Here is a 17,857-nt window from a genome sequence, read left to right on the forward strand (position 1 = left end):
TCTAATATCCAAGGGGCACATAAAAATAGATGCTTAGTTTTTTGAACAGACACAACAAGCTTTTAGAGGAACTCGGTGTAAAAAGAGTAAATTATCAATTAACGGAGTAGCACACTCTATATGGTTGTAGAGGGAAAAAATGTCAGAATCACACATTCGGTGTGTTTCTTGATCTTCTAATCTTCTATTTCAGATAACGACTAACCTGCCAGTGTCGGCAGGTTACAATCTAATTATTCTATTATTATTTATAACTACAATCAGTTATTTGTTAGGAGGAAATTAGAGTTTATTGCTATACTTAATAATAATATATTTTAAATTTATAACACTGTTTATAAACTAGAGAAAACTATGTCTAAAACAGAAGGGGAAAATATTGATGCGAAGTTACGTTATTTTACCTCAACATAGAGACAGGTATAAACAAAAAAGAGAAAGCTACCCCTACTACTCCTGGACTACCGTGGGGTTGGGCGTGGTGACTGCCTTCCAAATCCTTACCCCCTCCCTTACCAGGTACAACTAATTGTTTGCAGAATACCGAATCTTCTCAGTTGTGCTGTGTTACCTCTTCGAGCAACGTCTCTCCTACATTTTGGCTTGCCTTTTTAAAAAGGTAAGCTCTGCTTTATTATTTTATATTCATTTTTTGAATCTAAATTCGAATAATCATTCATGCGTTAATGAACTAAATAGATTAAGGAGCGCCTATTAACTTATAGTATAATATTATTTAAAAAGAAATGTCAATTGATGAGAGAGTAAATAAAACCTTTTTTTTTAATATTTTACTGTAGGTACTTAATCCGTTCGGTTTTTTTTATCAGTTGCAGATAGTATTTTTATAACAAATAATTATTAATGAAAAATTTCTGAATTATAAAGATATCTGATGAATTATTTTTATATCTAAATATATATCTAAATTGCATCAGATTGCCCGTAATTAGATTTATAACAAAATATTGATTTTGAATATGTTTTGAGTTAAACAATCGTAACATATTTTATTATGGCACTATATTATATAGTAAATTTAGCATAAATATAAATCATGCGGAAATATAAACGTAGCAGTTTCATTCACTTCCGGCATCTCTGGGTTTAAGCGCTTCAATATTTGTACTTCTCTTTGGAAACTGTAGACTACTTAATCCGATGAATAAATTATTGGTTAAGAACCTTGTCACCTTGTCTGTGATTAATTCAGTAATTGCAAAATTTTTACTATTTATATAATATGAAAATAAATGTAAAACTATTAATTTCATTTTACTCTTGCTGGTATTAATTATTCTTATATTTAGGCGTTGACTTTTTTGGTATATCTTTTTAAGGTACCAGACTTGTTAATTTGACCTAGTATTATGTTGTGTAGAGCATTTTTCATTTGATACTACTGTAATGGTTAATCCGTTTCACATAAATTTAAAAAGACAACGAAAATATGTTGAAGTCTTATAAGATATGTCTTTAATTTCTTTGACCTACTTAAGTTTTATTTTTCAATCCAAAATAAAACATTACTGAAACGTAGGGTTATTTGGTAATTGCAATCGTTTATATCCCACAGTATTATTCTACAGTGGCTGTTGCTTTTTACACAAAAATAATTATACAGCGTTAAGGTCGTTTGCAAGCAATCTGAAGGATTACTTTGATATGCACTCAATTATAATTGTTAATTGATTTTGTATGCTTCTCTAAATTGAAAAACACAAATGCAGATGCCGTTATCATGTCAATTAACTTAATCCATTAATTAGCTATACTATATTTAGCGATTAAAATCATTGTTTTAAACGCTGTTTTGTAAAATGAACTATTTTGTAATATTTTATCTTGATAGGAAATACAGAGATATAACTACTCTGGTTAACTGAAAACTTAAAAAAATTTAAATTATTATTCGTTAAAATATTAATATATTTAACATGATTAGCCTACACCTCATTCCAGAAATAAAATACAAAATTGTTTAGAGTTCATAACAAATTTAACATCTTTGTCTTTGTTTGAGGACAACCGTTGGATCTTTGTTTGAATATTAACGTGGGGGAATACCCATATTCTCCATAGGTAGTGTTTTATTTTCCTAATATTATCGATGGAATATATCCGAAATCAGGTTATACTTTTTAAAAATTTTGATAACATTTTAGCTATTCTGTAATGGATTAGTAATGCATTAGTCTGAAATATATTAAATAACGTAAAAGAAAATGTATAATGTTCATATATATACAACGCCATGTAGCTACATTTTCTAATTTCCTCTTCTGTCACAAAAAGTAGTGCTCCGCCACGACCAGTTATTGCTCTAACACTACCCTAGGGCTATGATTTGGAAGACAATGCAATACATTTACGAGTATTTCCTATAAAAAGACCTTAATGTTCGTGTTGAGACACGGCTTGTACATAAAAAACACACATTTCGGCGGCACTGAGGATGCAAGACGTCGAGTAGAGTTGTTTAAAACTAATAAGTGTGAAATAATGTTTAGTTTTTAAATTTGTAATGATAAATTTCATTCATGGAAAATTTAAAATTAGTATTGTCTGTTGCAGACTGTGGAGCATCTGAAGAATGGGTTTGAAGGAAGATAAAAAGTCAACGCATATTTCTAGAAGGTAATGTTTCAGTTAATATTTTGAGTTGTTACTTTTATTAAAATTGTTTTATGCAACCTCATCGCCTATACAAATATGTACAATGAAGGAATTGCTATTGAATCTTTAGCATGAATGTTGCAATGGATTTTTTAGGTGTGTCCCTTTGCCACTGAAATGACCAACGGATATTTCATATATAATACATACATTAACTAGGTACAAACAATGAATGTTTAGTTTATTTTATATTTTTAACTCTTTTCAGATCCACTAGAATTCTCCATTTCAACAAATTAACAAATAACACATTAAATACACTAGTATTAATAATGATTTTTTATAACGTGTATTATATTTTTTGATAACATTTCGTAACGATAACACTATGTTTGTCATATAATATTATTTTCCTGAATTGTTGAGAACAATATTCAGGTAGTTAAAATGATTTTTAACTGTTTCAGTAAAAGGAGAAGGACGGATGTTTCTCGGATGTGGTCGAGATCACGCTCGAGGTCATCATCCAGATCCCGATCACGATCATCAGGGTAAGTTCTTATACATTACTTTTGCAATTATGCTTTATGTATATGAATTATACAAGAATATGAAATTAAAGATTACTCTTAAAGTGAAATTAATTTCTAAGAAATATAATGTTAGGAAAAAAATATACACATAGTCATAACCCTGCGAATCATAATACATACGATTAGTTTAATTAGACCTTAACTAACAAATCAGCTTAACAAGTAGATGTGAAAGATAATAATATGTAGTAAGTAAAAATAACCTGCTCATGTATAAATTAACTATCAATCACATCTACCCATTGTATTCAACCAAAATTGCAATTAATAGTACATACGAATCTAATTCCATCGATTGTATTCCACTTGGGGTATATGGGGTAGAGAGCCAACTCTTGGGTGGGCCTTACTCTTCAATAGACCAACATTTGTGCTGTCTCTTTGCTGTATGTATAACTGTTTATGATGTACGATGTATGATGTTTACGATGACTGCACATACTTATGTTAAAACAAACACGATATACTGTATGGGTTTTAACTAGTGTCCTCGCGTTTTATTTAAACCCTCTTTTTATTGTGGTAGGGGAGGGATTGATTTCAGTAATGGTATTTTAACTGGATAGGCGTAGTGTTGTTAATAACTTTCCAAGAATATTATTGGGAGGGAAAGAACAATAATTCAAATATACTTTTAATAGTTATGTGTGATTCTATTAATTGGAATTTTGGTTGAATACAATGGGTAGATGTGATTGATAGTTAATTTATACATGAGCAGGTTATTTTTACTTACTACATATTATTATCTTTCACATCTACTTGTTAAGCTGATTTGTTAGTTAAGGTCTAATTAAAACATCTTGTGGTACATATTATTTATTATTTTAAAATCAACTGGTTACATTCAAAATTCATGTGTACCTGATTAGTTTACAACAAGGTTTTATCGGTCAAAACCGTAGTTTTGACGTGTTATCTTTAGGATAACTCAAAATAAATAATAGATGTATTCTCTCATAGATAGCTTGAACAGTGTCGTGTAGTACTGATCTTGTTTTGTTTATGTTTTCGCATGTAAGGTAACGGATGTCGGTGTACGTGGTTTTACTGATTTATAGCAGAATTTTACTCAATTACAATAAAATGAACGATTTATGTATTTCAGGTCACACTCTCCACAACGTAGTTTTTTGGCTCAAGAGGAGAGAAGGGTCCTGTTTATCGGGAGGATTTTGAAAGAGATGACGATGGATGATCTTAAAACACGTTTCCAACGATTTGGAACAATAATTAGCATTGACTTCAACGAGAAAACGTAAGTATTAGAGCTTGAAATTTGTGCTATACTGTTACAGTGTGAAAGTAGATATAATAGTGTATACATAACTAACATTCATATTTTGTAACACGAGTGTATTTTTTAACAGAGACAACTTTGCATACATTACGTACGCAAGCAGTGCGGACGCCTACCAGGCCGTTGTGTACGGCAAAGATCAAACACTCTTCAAAATCTTGCGGTACGACAGGCGCAAGGCGCCTCGATAGAAGCTGGCGGTAAGCAAACTGCATCGAGTTTTCTTATTAAGAACAATGTTAAACCTTATGCTCTTTTATTCACCTACTTTAATTCGTATTGCTGTGGAGGATGTCTCGCCTTAATGATATATCAAATTAGCAGACACTCCATTTTAACATATATTTTGAATACAGTAAATATTTTGAATATTTAAACAATAAAGTACAAATTAGTATTATTTAGAATTGTAATAGCAGTTTACAGTAATAATTAACCATATAGTGTTTTATACGCTTTAATAAGGTCTTTAAAATTAGATTACTCCTATATTCTATGACTGAAAATAGGGTCGACAAAGTGCATGCGGTTTAACATATTACTTATGGTGCTAAATTCCCGATAGCCATAAATACAGCCAGCTATTAACGATATATGCCGAGTGAGGTGAGTTGCTAGATGTTAACATATTTATACACATACTAAGATGATCAATTCGACTGTAAGATAAAACAATCTTAATTTAATACTGTAATGACTGTTAAATTAGTTGCTAATTATCCTAATAATAATCTTCCTTTTCTTTTGCAGGTCCTCACCAGGAGAAAAATCCTGCACCGAGCCCCATGTGCTCTGTGCGCCGAGCTGGAAACCGTGCACTGAGCAGCCAAGTATCAAATGTAATGTAAAACAAAGTGAGAAGGTTCCAGCATCTAAGAGGTCAGTCTGGCACCAGGTCCAGATTACATACCGAACCTAATTATAATATTAATAATAAATAATTATAACTAGAATCAAGAATTGCAACACATAACTGTTGTTTCACAAAAGTAAAAATTTTATTGATACCGTAAATGTAAACACTGCAATGGATAACTATACCTAACAATGACTAGTAACTATTTTTTCAGTCTATTTTTTAAAAATCGTACAGTTTAATATAGATCTCTAAGTTTGATTAAAACCAACCTTAAATTAAACTAAAACTTACTTTAGTTGTGTTATTAGGTTTACTGTTAGAACAGTACATGTGTACACTTTAAATAAAGAGGGTTTTTATTTGTTAAGTCCTTATACACTTTTCAAGATATGTGGCATCTGGAAAAGCTTTGATGCTGATTATATGATTAGAATCATTAACAGCTAAATAAACAAACCAGCTATACAAATTCCATTTGAATTATTGTTGAACCTTCCTTAAGACAACTACAATCATGATAACGAACTCTTATATTTTATTAAGTAGTAAGTAAAAATTTGGGAAAAAACACGTTACCCATCTTTAGACAACACTAACTCTGTTATTTTATGAAGTGACTGATCAAAGTTTTTCATACACTTTGAAGGAAATATTATTTTAAACAAAACGGTGTAAATAAAGTACACAGAATGCGACTAGCCTAAAATTGAAATATAAGCCTTCCTCCTACAACCTCAACTAACACCATCATAAACCATTATTTCTTGAAGGAGGAGGAGCTCTTCTAATTGGAAATATAAATTTTCTATTAGTTTATTAAAGAAAACGCACAATTCGCCAATTATTTCCATCATCAGGTTTATTTCTTGTTTCTCTAAAAATTAGAATGAATATATTTGGTATGATTATGTTCTCAGCTGACTACTGCAGCTGAGCACTCTTGGAATTTTGCTCGACGGATAAGATTTATTACTTCGGCGCTCAGTGCACGGGTTCAGCTTAGTGCTTAAAATGTCACAGCGTTCAAGCAGGACACCTTGCAGCCTTGAGTCAATCGCATATCTACGCAAGTACCACTATGTGCATCATCAGGTTTTGAACACACACACACACACACACACACACATATATTTTTTTTACATATATATCATGGCTGTTAATTCACATTGTTCCACGAATTAAGCAGATACCTTTGACGCATTTTGTTGTTTTTGTAAATATTGTTAGTAATAATAATTTTTCTTTTAGTGTAATTAGGTTACATAATTTGAGTACGTTTTAGTTACTTTTAACGCATGGACGCTCAGGTAGTGGCATGTACAGTGTTTTAGTTTTAAGTTAGTTTTAATTTGTGTTTTAGTTTAGTTAATTGCATGGACAATGGTGTAGTGTTAGAAAAGTGTTTTTGTAGTAATATGTCTAGGTTAATTTAGGCTAGTGGTGGATGAACTCTGTCTTAAACATCACACGATGTTCATGGCAGAGATTAGCGGAGTTACAGACGTCCCCGAGAGGTCTGGGCAGTTAGTTGCTCAGACCCCGTATCCACTGGGCAACGTGTGATAATCACATCAATAGGAAGTGATTTTCAAACGGCTGACTGTACACGCTTAATGGTAGAGATTAGCGGAGTTACAGACGTCCCCTAGAGGTCTGGGCAGTTAGTTGCTCAGACCCCGTATCCACTGGTATTATAAGATAGTATTACTGTGATATAAAAGTCCAAAGCAAAATTTAGGCGATAGACTAAACTCTTTTTCCTATGACATTTTGTTAGTACCTGCAAAAATTTCTCATCTCCGTGATATAATTTTTACAATATTCGTATTTAAAAAGTAAAATAATTTTATTTTGTACTGCCATAATAATTTATTTTTACTGCCATGTGTGGCAGTACCGTTGTATGCAAGCAATATTTTAAAACTCACTATACTTTAAGGTCTTATAATTTGTATAACACATAAGTTTTAAAATTGGTTTAAAAAGGTTAGCATAGAAAATAAGAATATAAATTATTTTAACTATTTGTGTGCAAGCCAACTTTGAGGGTAGTTTACATTAAACGCTTTTGGCTGATAACCTCACGTAGTATAAAGACATACCTTACCAAATGCATTCATATTCTTTTAAACACTCACAAATTATAAATATAACTTTTTATCATTATGATATGTGAGACATGTAAGAAATCCCCGTCTAAATATGGGGATTACGGTACTTGTGGAAAATGTGGGTTAGATTTTCGTTTCCATTGTGGTACTTTACAGACTATCCGGAAGTTCCTTTAACTCTGACATTATCAAGAGTGTACTGTAACAAGAGACATCTCATGCCTATATTCCATAATGTATTGCATAATTGCTTACATTTCATACTCTAAAATACACTTTGATATTGATTGGTGCTTTATTTTGAGATATGTTGAGTATAGCACAGTAGTAGTTTGCTAACATAGAGTGTAAGCATTTTATAAAGTATAATAATTGTGCTATAATGTATGATTTCCGTTCAACAGCTCAGCTGTTAAAAGGTAATATGTATTTTATGCGTACTAAACTACTCATATTTCCCAATAAATCATAGTTAATTTTTCATAACATTATCTGTGATCTTGGATATATAAATGTGTCTAAGTAACTGTTTGACTTGGATGAATAGCCTAGTTTAGATAGTTACTCTCCGATACATTTTTAAATCGTAGAAGCTACTCAAATTTAGTTTTTTACATATTGTAATTTCGAAATATGCATGTTGAGAGAATGGTTTTAATTAACGTGATTTTGTTTTATCACATACAACTAAGAAAATAGTTCGCTTTCTAGATAGAGATAACAATATTCTATTTTTAACATTTCCAGTTTGACAACCCATTAAATTAAAACGAGTCAATTTGGTAATGCTACTGTTTTATATATAGTCGTAGCGTGGACATAGTTATAACGTTTTTATAGTATTTGAGAAGCCAAAGTGAATATTATAAACGTAACAAACACTAGTACTTTCTAATCCAAGAAAATAATAATCTCAAACAGGTAATGATACTGTAACTGATATTTAAAAGGGTTTGTTGAGCTCCGTAGCTCTAAGTGGGACTGCACCGGCCGACTACGACCTTTTACTGACTTTTTACCCTGGGAAGTTTTCCTAACCCAAAGTCCACTAATCCTTACCGACAACACCATAAATACATCTGCAGTTTACAGTAGAGTTGGCAGCTTCTAATTATTACAATTCTTAGAAACGTGAACAATGCCGGCACTAAACAAGTCTCACTTAAACGCGTCTCCATTGTTTTGGTTTCTGGAAATTTCCGTGTCATCTGATAAGTGTGCAGCTTTTCATGAGATTTTTACAAAATTGTTCCAAAAATTACTAAATGGTTGTTAGTAACTGAATTTAATATTATTAAGCAGCTATTCTCGTTTTAAAAACTTGGGTTTAGAAGCAGAAAGTTTAAAGTAAATAAATATTTTTTATTAAGTGCTTTGTTCTTTGTATCAACCATGAGTTTTTTTAATTATAACTGATACACCGATTTTTTTTCAAATTTAAATTACTCTATATAGCTCATTTACTATTTACAATGTGCATATGAATGAAAGTTCTCGTTTTATATAAAATTCAGACATCATACTTCTTTTTAACAACGATTTAATGCTGATTTTTTTTTAAATTTGTTTGAAGCCGCATACAAGTATCATCATATTGATGATGTCCATGCTGTAAATATCATTTAAGAATACTCATATTTATTGGATCATTGATTACCTAAATTGACTTTACGATATTCGACTGTTCCTCAAAGAATATTAGTTACAGCGTAATTACATGAAACTATCTAGAATTATTTTGAAACTAAATAATTTTTCTTGACCTGTGAAAATTTTTGATATTCGTGCAGAAATGGCTAATTTTGTGTAATACAACAGTTACATGGTACCTTAGTTCATAAAAAAACTAAAATTTGAACTAAAACATTTTAATAATAAATAAACTCTAACTTTTCCTTTTTTAGAGTAAATTAAAGCACAAATTATCAAAACCTTCTCAAGTAGGAGCTTCCCAATTACAATGCATTAATTTCCTCTTAATCCAAGTTTTGTAGGATTGGATACATTACACGGCAAACTCAGTTTTTTTATAAAACCTTATGATATTATGTATTGTTTAAACATGAATATGGTGATCTATAGTTTTGTAGCTATCTCTAGGATTAAACATCAGAGCTAACTAATTAGTTACACGTGTTTAATCTAATAAATAATTTTTTTTAAGTTTATTATAAAAAAAGTAAGTTCTTTACAAATTTGTTTTTGTTAGAACCTGAATAATTTTCATTAACAATTTAAAGTAAAAACACAAGTAAAGAAGACTATAAAGTAATGCTATGCATGAACTTTTTTATATCGTGTTAAATTAAATATTTGGATAATGACTTGTTTAGTTTTTTCCTATTACATGTAATGTTTCTTGTAGTTTACCATCAGCCTATTCTTATTAAATGATTATCTGTAACATAAGCCCGTTCTAACTAAGTAATTATAATCTTCTATTTCGGATGGCGACCACGCTGCCAGTGTCGGCACCGGACAAACATAATTCATTGACAAAAGGGTGACAGGAGTTTTCCGGTGGATGGCCTCTCACTATGGGACTCGATTATGACTTTAGACAACAGGACGACCTTTGAAATTAGCAATGGCGCCGCTGGGGAGGGCTATGACACTGGGACAGCCCTGAATACAGAGCTCTTTTGTCCCACAGACAGTTCTTGGAAATAAACAAGATTAGTCACCAATTCTGAAAAAGACACCCGCTTACGGTGACACTAATTTTTAATTGTGTTTGAAAGTTTCCACGTTGCAATAATATGTGACATAATTTGTTTTACTTCTACATCATTATATTTCCATGAGTCACTACCGTAATTTATAAAATCTATTGCTATAATTACAATGATATTTTATGTTATACTAATATTGTTGTCTTTAAGACTTGCATATTTGTATCTAAATGTGTTTATTTCAATGTTGCGGAAGTCATGCTTTATTTTTAAATGCAAGTTAAGTTTTATTATATATTTAACCTCAAGTGCTAATATATACATATTACATATTACCCAAGAATATAATTAATACAGTAAATATTTCAACTTTTAGGAAAAATTACAACAATGAATATTTACTTTTATTTAGCTTTATAGAAAATTGAATTATCTTTCTCATTCTCAATAAAGTTTCGTTTCATTATGTATATATGCTAATAGGTTTTTTATTTATCTCATTCGTTAATTACTTTTGGGTGAAAATGTAACGTTATGTACCTAATAGGTAAAATGTGGTATGATGCTCTAACAGTGTGTACAACGATTGCGTTGAAAAGAGAATTAACAAATAAAGTACAAATTAACAAATAAACAAATACAATAAAGTGTTCAAAACATTTTTTCGTTTACTAAAAAACTTACAGGATGTTGATCCAGGCAGCAAAAACATAAGATGTCTCATAATAAACATTGCTTGCAAAAAATGTTTGAATATCTGTTGAAACAGAATAAATAATAAATTTCATTATAGTAAAGAAATAAAATTGCAAATTGGGATAGGAGGGTGAGGGAAGGTTTTGTAGTTTTCTTAGTTTCGCATATCTTAATAATGAGCAAATACCTCGCCTAAACCACCACGCAGAGAGAAGCCAATAATTGTAAAGTATAATAATTGTGCTATAATGTATGATTTCCGTTCAACAGCTCAGCTGTTAAAAGGTAATATGTATTTTATGCGTACTAAACTACTCATATTTCCCAATAAATCATAGTTGATTTTTCATAACATTATCTGTGATCGTGGATATATACATGTGTCTAAGTAACTGTTTGACAGTTCTTAGACTGTTCTTGAACAGTTCTTATCTGGATGCCGGTCAGTGCGGTCGATTCTTATCTCTGCTAATTAACCTGTTCTGCCGTGTCGCCGCTTGTACTTATAAGTGTATCCGCGTGATATTATTAGTTTAGCCATTTCAAATTTGTTATTTATTTTTAGTTATTTCAAACATTTACATATTAATTTCATTTAATTTCTTATAATATTGTAATCTAAACATGGCGGTCTGTACTAAGTGTGCTGTTTAAGTTGACAGCGCTCATATGCTTGTGTGTGCAGAGTGCAAAGGGGTTTTTCATCCCAGTTGCACACGCTTGGAGTGTACAGATAATTTCAAAAAACTTTCGACACGAAAACGCGCAGGATGGAAGTGCCATGCATGTGCAACGGAGACTGATTCGGTGGTTAGCCAAGACGGTCGGATGGAGTCGGAGCTTTCTCTGGCTTCACTGATGGAAGCGTTCCAGAGTATGGAAAAGGAACTAGGGGCGAAGATAACCGGTGTCAAGACTAGTGTGGATAGTGTGCAAGAACAGTTGGTAGGCGTAAATAATACCATTGGAGTCATTCAAACCACCCTGAACAACATGGTTACGGAAAATGAGCACAGGAAGTCTGAATTAGCTGCACTGAAACAAGAAAACCATGAAATGCGGGAAGAGATGGCAGACCTACATCAGCGAGTGCGTGAAATTGAACAATATTCGCGTAAAGACAATGTGGAGATAGTGGGAGTGCCCTTGACACGTGGTGAGGACATCTATAGTGTTTTGGAAAGACTCGCTAAAGTGTTAAACATACAGTTCGACAGCCGACATGTGTCCGTGGTGCATAGGCTTCCACTGAGAAGTAACCAGGAACACCCCAACATCGTAGTTAAATTTGTTCGGCGTGAGGAAAAGTCAGCCTGGATCCGTGCCGCAAGGGAACATCGCAGAAGACTCACTGCTTCAGTACTGTATGAATCTTGGTCCTCAACTCCAGTATTCATCAATGAGCATCTCACACCTCACTACAAGGCCGTCCTTGGCAGGGCTAGGCGGCTGGTCAAGGAGAAGAGGCTCGCATTTGCCTGGACCAGGGATTGCCGAGTTTATGTGAAGAAGACGTCTCAGCCCGACAGCCCAGTTACTCTACTCCGCTCCCTGGACGATCTGGAAACACTGGTGAAGTGTTGAAACCATTCAAGGTCACTTCATAAAATTCAAATCGTTAAGATTGATATATGTCTTATTTTATGTATAAACCTTCTATTTTTTTAAATTTGTTTATGGTCTAAGACAACCATAAAGCGAAAATTATAATTTATTCCGTTATAAATCCAATGAATTTGCTTTCATATCTTTTATTTATTTTGTTTCTATATAGGTTTAGAAATTTATTATATATCATAAAAATTCACTTTAACTAAAAGTACAACAATTGTTTTAAAGTTATTTGCTATTAATAACGTAATTGAATTGGTATATATTTTATATTTCAAATTAAACAAATTATTTTATTTAAATATTTTATATTAAATTGCGTGCAATATATTTACCAGTAGCTTATGTATAAATAACCCAAATATTTGTATATACAGTCTATGTTTGGATATCATTATAACTTTAATCGTAACTCTCAACATGAATTACTTCATTTTAATACTCGTATATTTCTTACTGTAAGTATTTTTAACTACTGTAATTATGGCTATATTTCCGTAGAATGGTTTTTTGTTTGTTAATTCCACTTACTACCATTTTAAGGATTGTGTTATTCTCAAACGTTATTCTATTAAAGATACTTTTTTGTACATTCCTATTACAAATACATGCTCTATTTCAATGCGCCTACGGTCATATATTATCATTCAATGAATAATGTTTGATCTTTTGTACATTTAAGGTAATTATTAGTTTGATTTGTCATTTATTTTGTTTGTATACTCTTAAAAATTAAGTATCAACTTTCTATTACTACAATATGAAGCAAAATGATTTTTGGTTTTTATTCCTTTGTAGTAAATATTATATTTTGTTGTTAGTAAATATTACTTACAGAAACTTACAGAATTTTGTTTTCTCATGTGCAATACATCTCATTTTATTTATTTACAAACTATTTAATAGTGCTGTAGTCTTTACTGTTTGTTTTAAGCACATTTCACTTTATTTTATTCTAAAATGGTGGCATTTTTATACCATACCTATGTATTATTAATATGTAAATGCGCGCGCTTGAACATGATATAGTTTAAATCTATAAAAATGTTAAATAACAATATATCCAAGCATGACACGGCAGACGGTGTAGCGGCTGATGGACAGCGACGTGCGACTGCTTGACAGATTAGATCACTACAGACAAGTATACTGCGAACAGTTCGACTCACACATACAGGTTACACAGCACTTTAACAATTCATACAAAGAATGGCTTAGCATAATTCATTTCAACATTAGAAGTTACCACAAAAATATTGACAGTTTAATAATTTTAATTTACAGTTTGAACGTTAAATTTGATATTATTGTGCTTACGGAGGCCTGGGTTGACAGAGATAGGACCTTGGTAGCACTGGACGGTTATGACGTACACAGCACAGATAACAACTGGAATAGGAATGACGGTGTGATTGTTTATATAAGGAGTGAATTGAGTGGAGTGACTAAACAGATTACTTTGGGAGAGGCAACTGGACTGCAGGTGGACTTTGACTGTGACGGTAGACACTGGAGGGTACTGGGGGTGTACCGCAGTCCGACTATGAACTGTGACTTGTTTTTGGAGGAACTTCATAACTACTACTCGCTTACTTCTAACGATATGGCTCATATGTTCGTAGGAGATACCAATATTGATATTTTAAACAATAGTAATGACAGAAAAGACTTATATTTAAACATACTATACGAAGCTGGCCTTACAGAATGTATTAACAAACCGACTAGAGTGACTGACCAATCTAGTACTTGCATTGACCATATATTTATCAAACACTCTGACTATAGTGTCGTGACTGCGGGTGTACTGACCACTGACCTGACCGACCACTAGGCCGTGTTGGCCGGGGTGGAGCGTGGGGCCCCCCGTGCCGGCACTCACACTGATACTGAGAGTACATACCTAGACCAACAGGAACTGCACCGTCTACTGGAGACTCAGTCGTGGGAGCATGTTCTTGTTCAGCAAGATGTTAATAAGTGCTGTGACGCATTTTTTGATGTTTTCGAGGATTTAAAACAGCATTCTCAAAAATATAAAAGACAGAGTAACCGCAATCAGAGACTTAAACCATGGATTACAGCAGACCTAATTAGTGCGATTAGAAAGCGAGATAAATTAAGTAAGACATTAAAGAAGCAACCATTTAATACTACATTAAAAAATTATTATAACTATTTCAGAAACAATCTTTCAAGGGAAATTAAATTAACGAAAAATAATTACTACAAAGAACAAGTTTTAAAATCATCGAACAATCCAAAAATGTTCTGGAAGATAATTAGCGAGATAAGTGGTGCATCGCAGGCAAAATCTGCTTTTCCTGTTCAAAATTTCGCCACTGTGGCAGACACCGGGGGTGGGAGAACCGTAGCCGTGGCTAACTCTTTCAATGATTTTTTTTCACAAGTAGGGCAGAGTTTGGCGAGTAAGTTGCCGCGGCTTGTCGGTCCGCCCATTGTGGATGACGCAGTGTATCAAACTGAGCATGTGTTTCAGTTGGAGCCGGTCACCGACAGCCAGGTGGAGAAGTGCGTGGCTGAGATGCGCGGTGGCTCTGCTCCTGGATGTGACGATTTTTCTTCTAATACCTTAAAAAATAATATTGCACATTTTCTTCCTCCTCTCAAACATTTAATTAATCTTAGTCTAACTTCTGGCATTTTCCCCGAAAGATTTAAACTGGCTAAAGTTATTCCGTTACACAAGGGAAACAGCAAATCGGACACGAACAACTATAGACCTATCTCCTTGCTTAGTGTAATCGGTAAAGTGCTTGAGAAATGTGTAAAAAAACAATTTCAAAATTATTTAGAATCCAACAACTTAATATCGGAATTACAATTTGGTTTTAGACAGGGAACAAATACTTCAGACGCCTTTTTCAAAATTAATAAACAAATAATGCATTTACTAAATGAACATTTTAAAATTCTCTTAGTTTTCGTGGACTTAGCTAAAGCCTTCGATTCAATTGACATGAATTTGTTGATTAATAAATTAAAATATGTTGGTGTAAGAGGAATTGCATTACAATGGTTCGAAAGTTATTTAACTGATCGGAAGCAATTTGTAACAATAAATAATCGAAATAGTAGTCCATTGGAAGTAAATTATGGCGTTGTTCAAGGAAGTACACTTGGCCCATTACTCTTTCTCGTTTATATAAACAACATAGTAAAGCTAAATATTACTGGAATGTTACAACTGTTCGCTGATGACACAGTAATTGTTTTCAAAGGAAGAACCTGGCAAGAAGTTTACCAGGTTGCTTCGAACGAGCTAACGCAAATGCAACATTGGTTTCTTTCTAACATTCTAACCGTGAACGTCAGTAAAACAAAATTTTTACCAATCGCATTAAGGAATGTGAGTGAGCCACCCGCGGAGCTGCAATTAGTACTGCACTCATGGGCGATTCAGTTAACACCGTCTGTCACTGCCAGCCTATCGAGAGGGTGGACCAGTACAAGTACCTAGGTATAATAATTGATAAAAAACTTAGATGGGAACCTCACATTAATTATTTAAAACCTAAACTTAGAAAAATTATATACGTATTTTACCAATTAGGGCAAATTTTAAATTATAATGAATTAAAAACTGTCTATTTTGCATATGTTCAGTCTATTTTACAGTATGGAATAATAGCGTGGGGAGGGGCGTTCAAAACTATCATTGATCCATTAAATGTTATTCAGAAATCTATACTCAAGGCAGCTCTAAATAAACCTAAACGTTTTTCATCAAATCAGTTGTTCATAGAATCAGATATTCTCACGATCCGTCAGTTATATATTAGGAATGTGATGGTCTACACCTATAGGCACAGGGAGGCGGTACTAGGTCGAACTACTCACAGCTACTCTACCAGGGCCGCTGTTGGGGGTGGTGTGCGGGCTCCTGTCATCGAGATGACTGTGAATCTGACGAACGCATACTACGTGGCGAGTACATTGTACAGGCGCCTGCCTCCAGTGATAAGGGACCTGCGGGCCGAACCAACTGGTCTGTTCAAACGATTGATTACTACCTGGCTGCGGATGATCGGCCCGATAACGCTGAGTCTCTCCTCACTCCCACTTACCGTTATTAACTACATTTACTATAACTACTTTCAGTTGCTGTGCCGTCGTGTCAGCATATACAACATGTTCAACCGCTTGCTTAGATATTTTTGTTTTCGTAACTTTTATTTATTTTATTTTGTGGGACTGATTGTGTGAGCTGAATTTTATTTATTGTATGGATTTAAAAAAAGTCTGTTCTACTAAAATTGTTGTAAATAAGTACTCGCCGTCACGCACAGGCCTCGGCCCATGTGACGGTATTTTCATAATAATAATCATTTAATTATAATCATTGCATATTTGAAAATAAAGAGTAATTTGATTTTGATTTTTTTTTTATTTTTGACTTGGATGAATAGCCTAGTTTAGATAGTTACTCTCCGATACATTTTTAAACCGTAGAAGCTACTCAAATTTAGTTTTTTACATATTGTAATTTCGAAATATGCATGTTGAGAGAATGGTTTTAATTAACGTGATTTTGTTTTATCACATACAACTAAGAAAATAGTTCGCTTTCTAGATAGAGATAACAATATTCTATTTTTAACATTTCCAGTTTGACAACCCATTAAATTAAAACGAGTCAATTTGGTAATGCTACTGTTTTATATATAGTCGTAGCGTGGACATAGTTATAAAGTTTTTATAGTATTTGGGAAGCCAAAGTGAATATTATAAACGTAACAAACACTAGTACTTTCTAATCCAAGAAAATAATAATCTCAAACAGGTAATAAATGATACTGTAACTGATATTTAAAAGGGTTTGTTGAGCTCCGTAGCTCTAAGTGGGACTGCACCGGCCGACTACGACCTTTTACTGACTTTTTACCCTGGGAAGTTTTCCTAACCCAAAGTCCACTAATCCTTACCGACAACACCATAAATACATCTGCAGTTTACAGTAGAGTTGGCAGCTTCTAATTATTACAATTCTTAGAAACGTGAACAATGCCGGCACTAAACAAGTCTCACTTAAACGCGTCTCCATTGTTTTGGTTTCTGGAAATTTCCGTGTCATCTGATAAGTGTGCAGCTTTTCATGAGATTTTTACAAAATTGTTCCAAAAATTACTAAATGGTTGTTAGTAACTGAATTTAATATTATTAAGCAGCTATTCTCGTTTTAAAAACTTGGGTTTAGAAGCAGAAAGTTTAAAGTAAATAAATATTTTTTATTAAGTGCTTTGTTCTTTGTATCAACCATGAGTTTTTTTAATTATAACTGATACACCGATTTTTTTTCAAATTTAAATTACTCTATATAGCTCATTTACTATTTACAATGTGCATATGAATGAAAGTTCTCGTTTTATATAAAATTC

At 32.8% G+C, this 17,857-nt stretch overlaps 1 protein-coding gene across 1 annotated transcript; it reads left to right on the top strand.

Moving 5' to 3' along the window:
- The first annotated feature begins 2,484 nt into the window (after positions 1-2,484).
- Positions 2,485-5,698, top strand: LOC124370774 (peroxisome proliferator-activated receptor gamma coactivator 1-alpha-like). Its single transcript, XM_046829073.1, has 5 exons — positions 2,485-2,637; positions 3,084-3,167; positions 4,318-4,467; positions 4,580-4,709; positions 5,260-5,698. The coding sequence occupies exons 1-4, from the start codon at positions 2,594-2,596 to the stop codon at positions 4,698-4,700; spliced, it is 399 nt and encodes a 132-aa protein (XP_046685029.1). The 5' UTR covers positions 2,485-2,593; the 3' UTR covers positions 4,701-4,709; positions 5,260-5,698.
- Positions 5,699-17,857: the final 12,159 nt, after the last annotated feature.

Source organism: Homalodisca vitripennis, unplaced genomic scaffold (assembly GCF_021130785.1).
Source record: "Homalodisca vitripennis isolate AUS2020 unplaced genomic scaffold, UT_GWSS_2.1 ScUCBcl_467;HRSCAF=2529, whole genome shotgun sequence".
NCBI lineage: Eukaryota > Metazoa > Arthropoda > Insecta > Hemiptera > Cicadellidae > Homalodisca > Homalodisca vitripennis.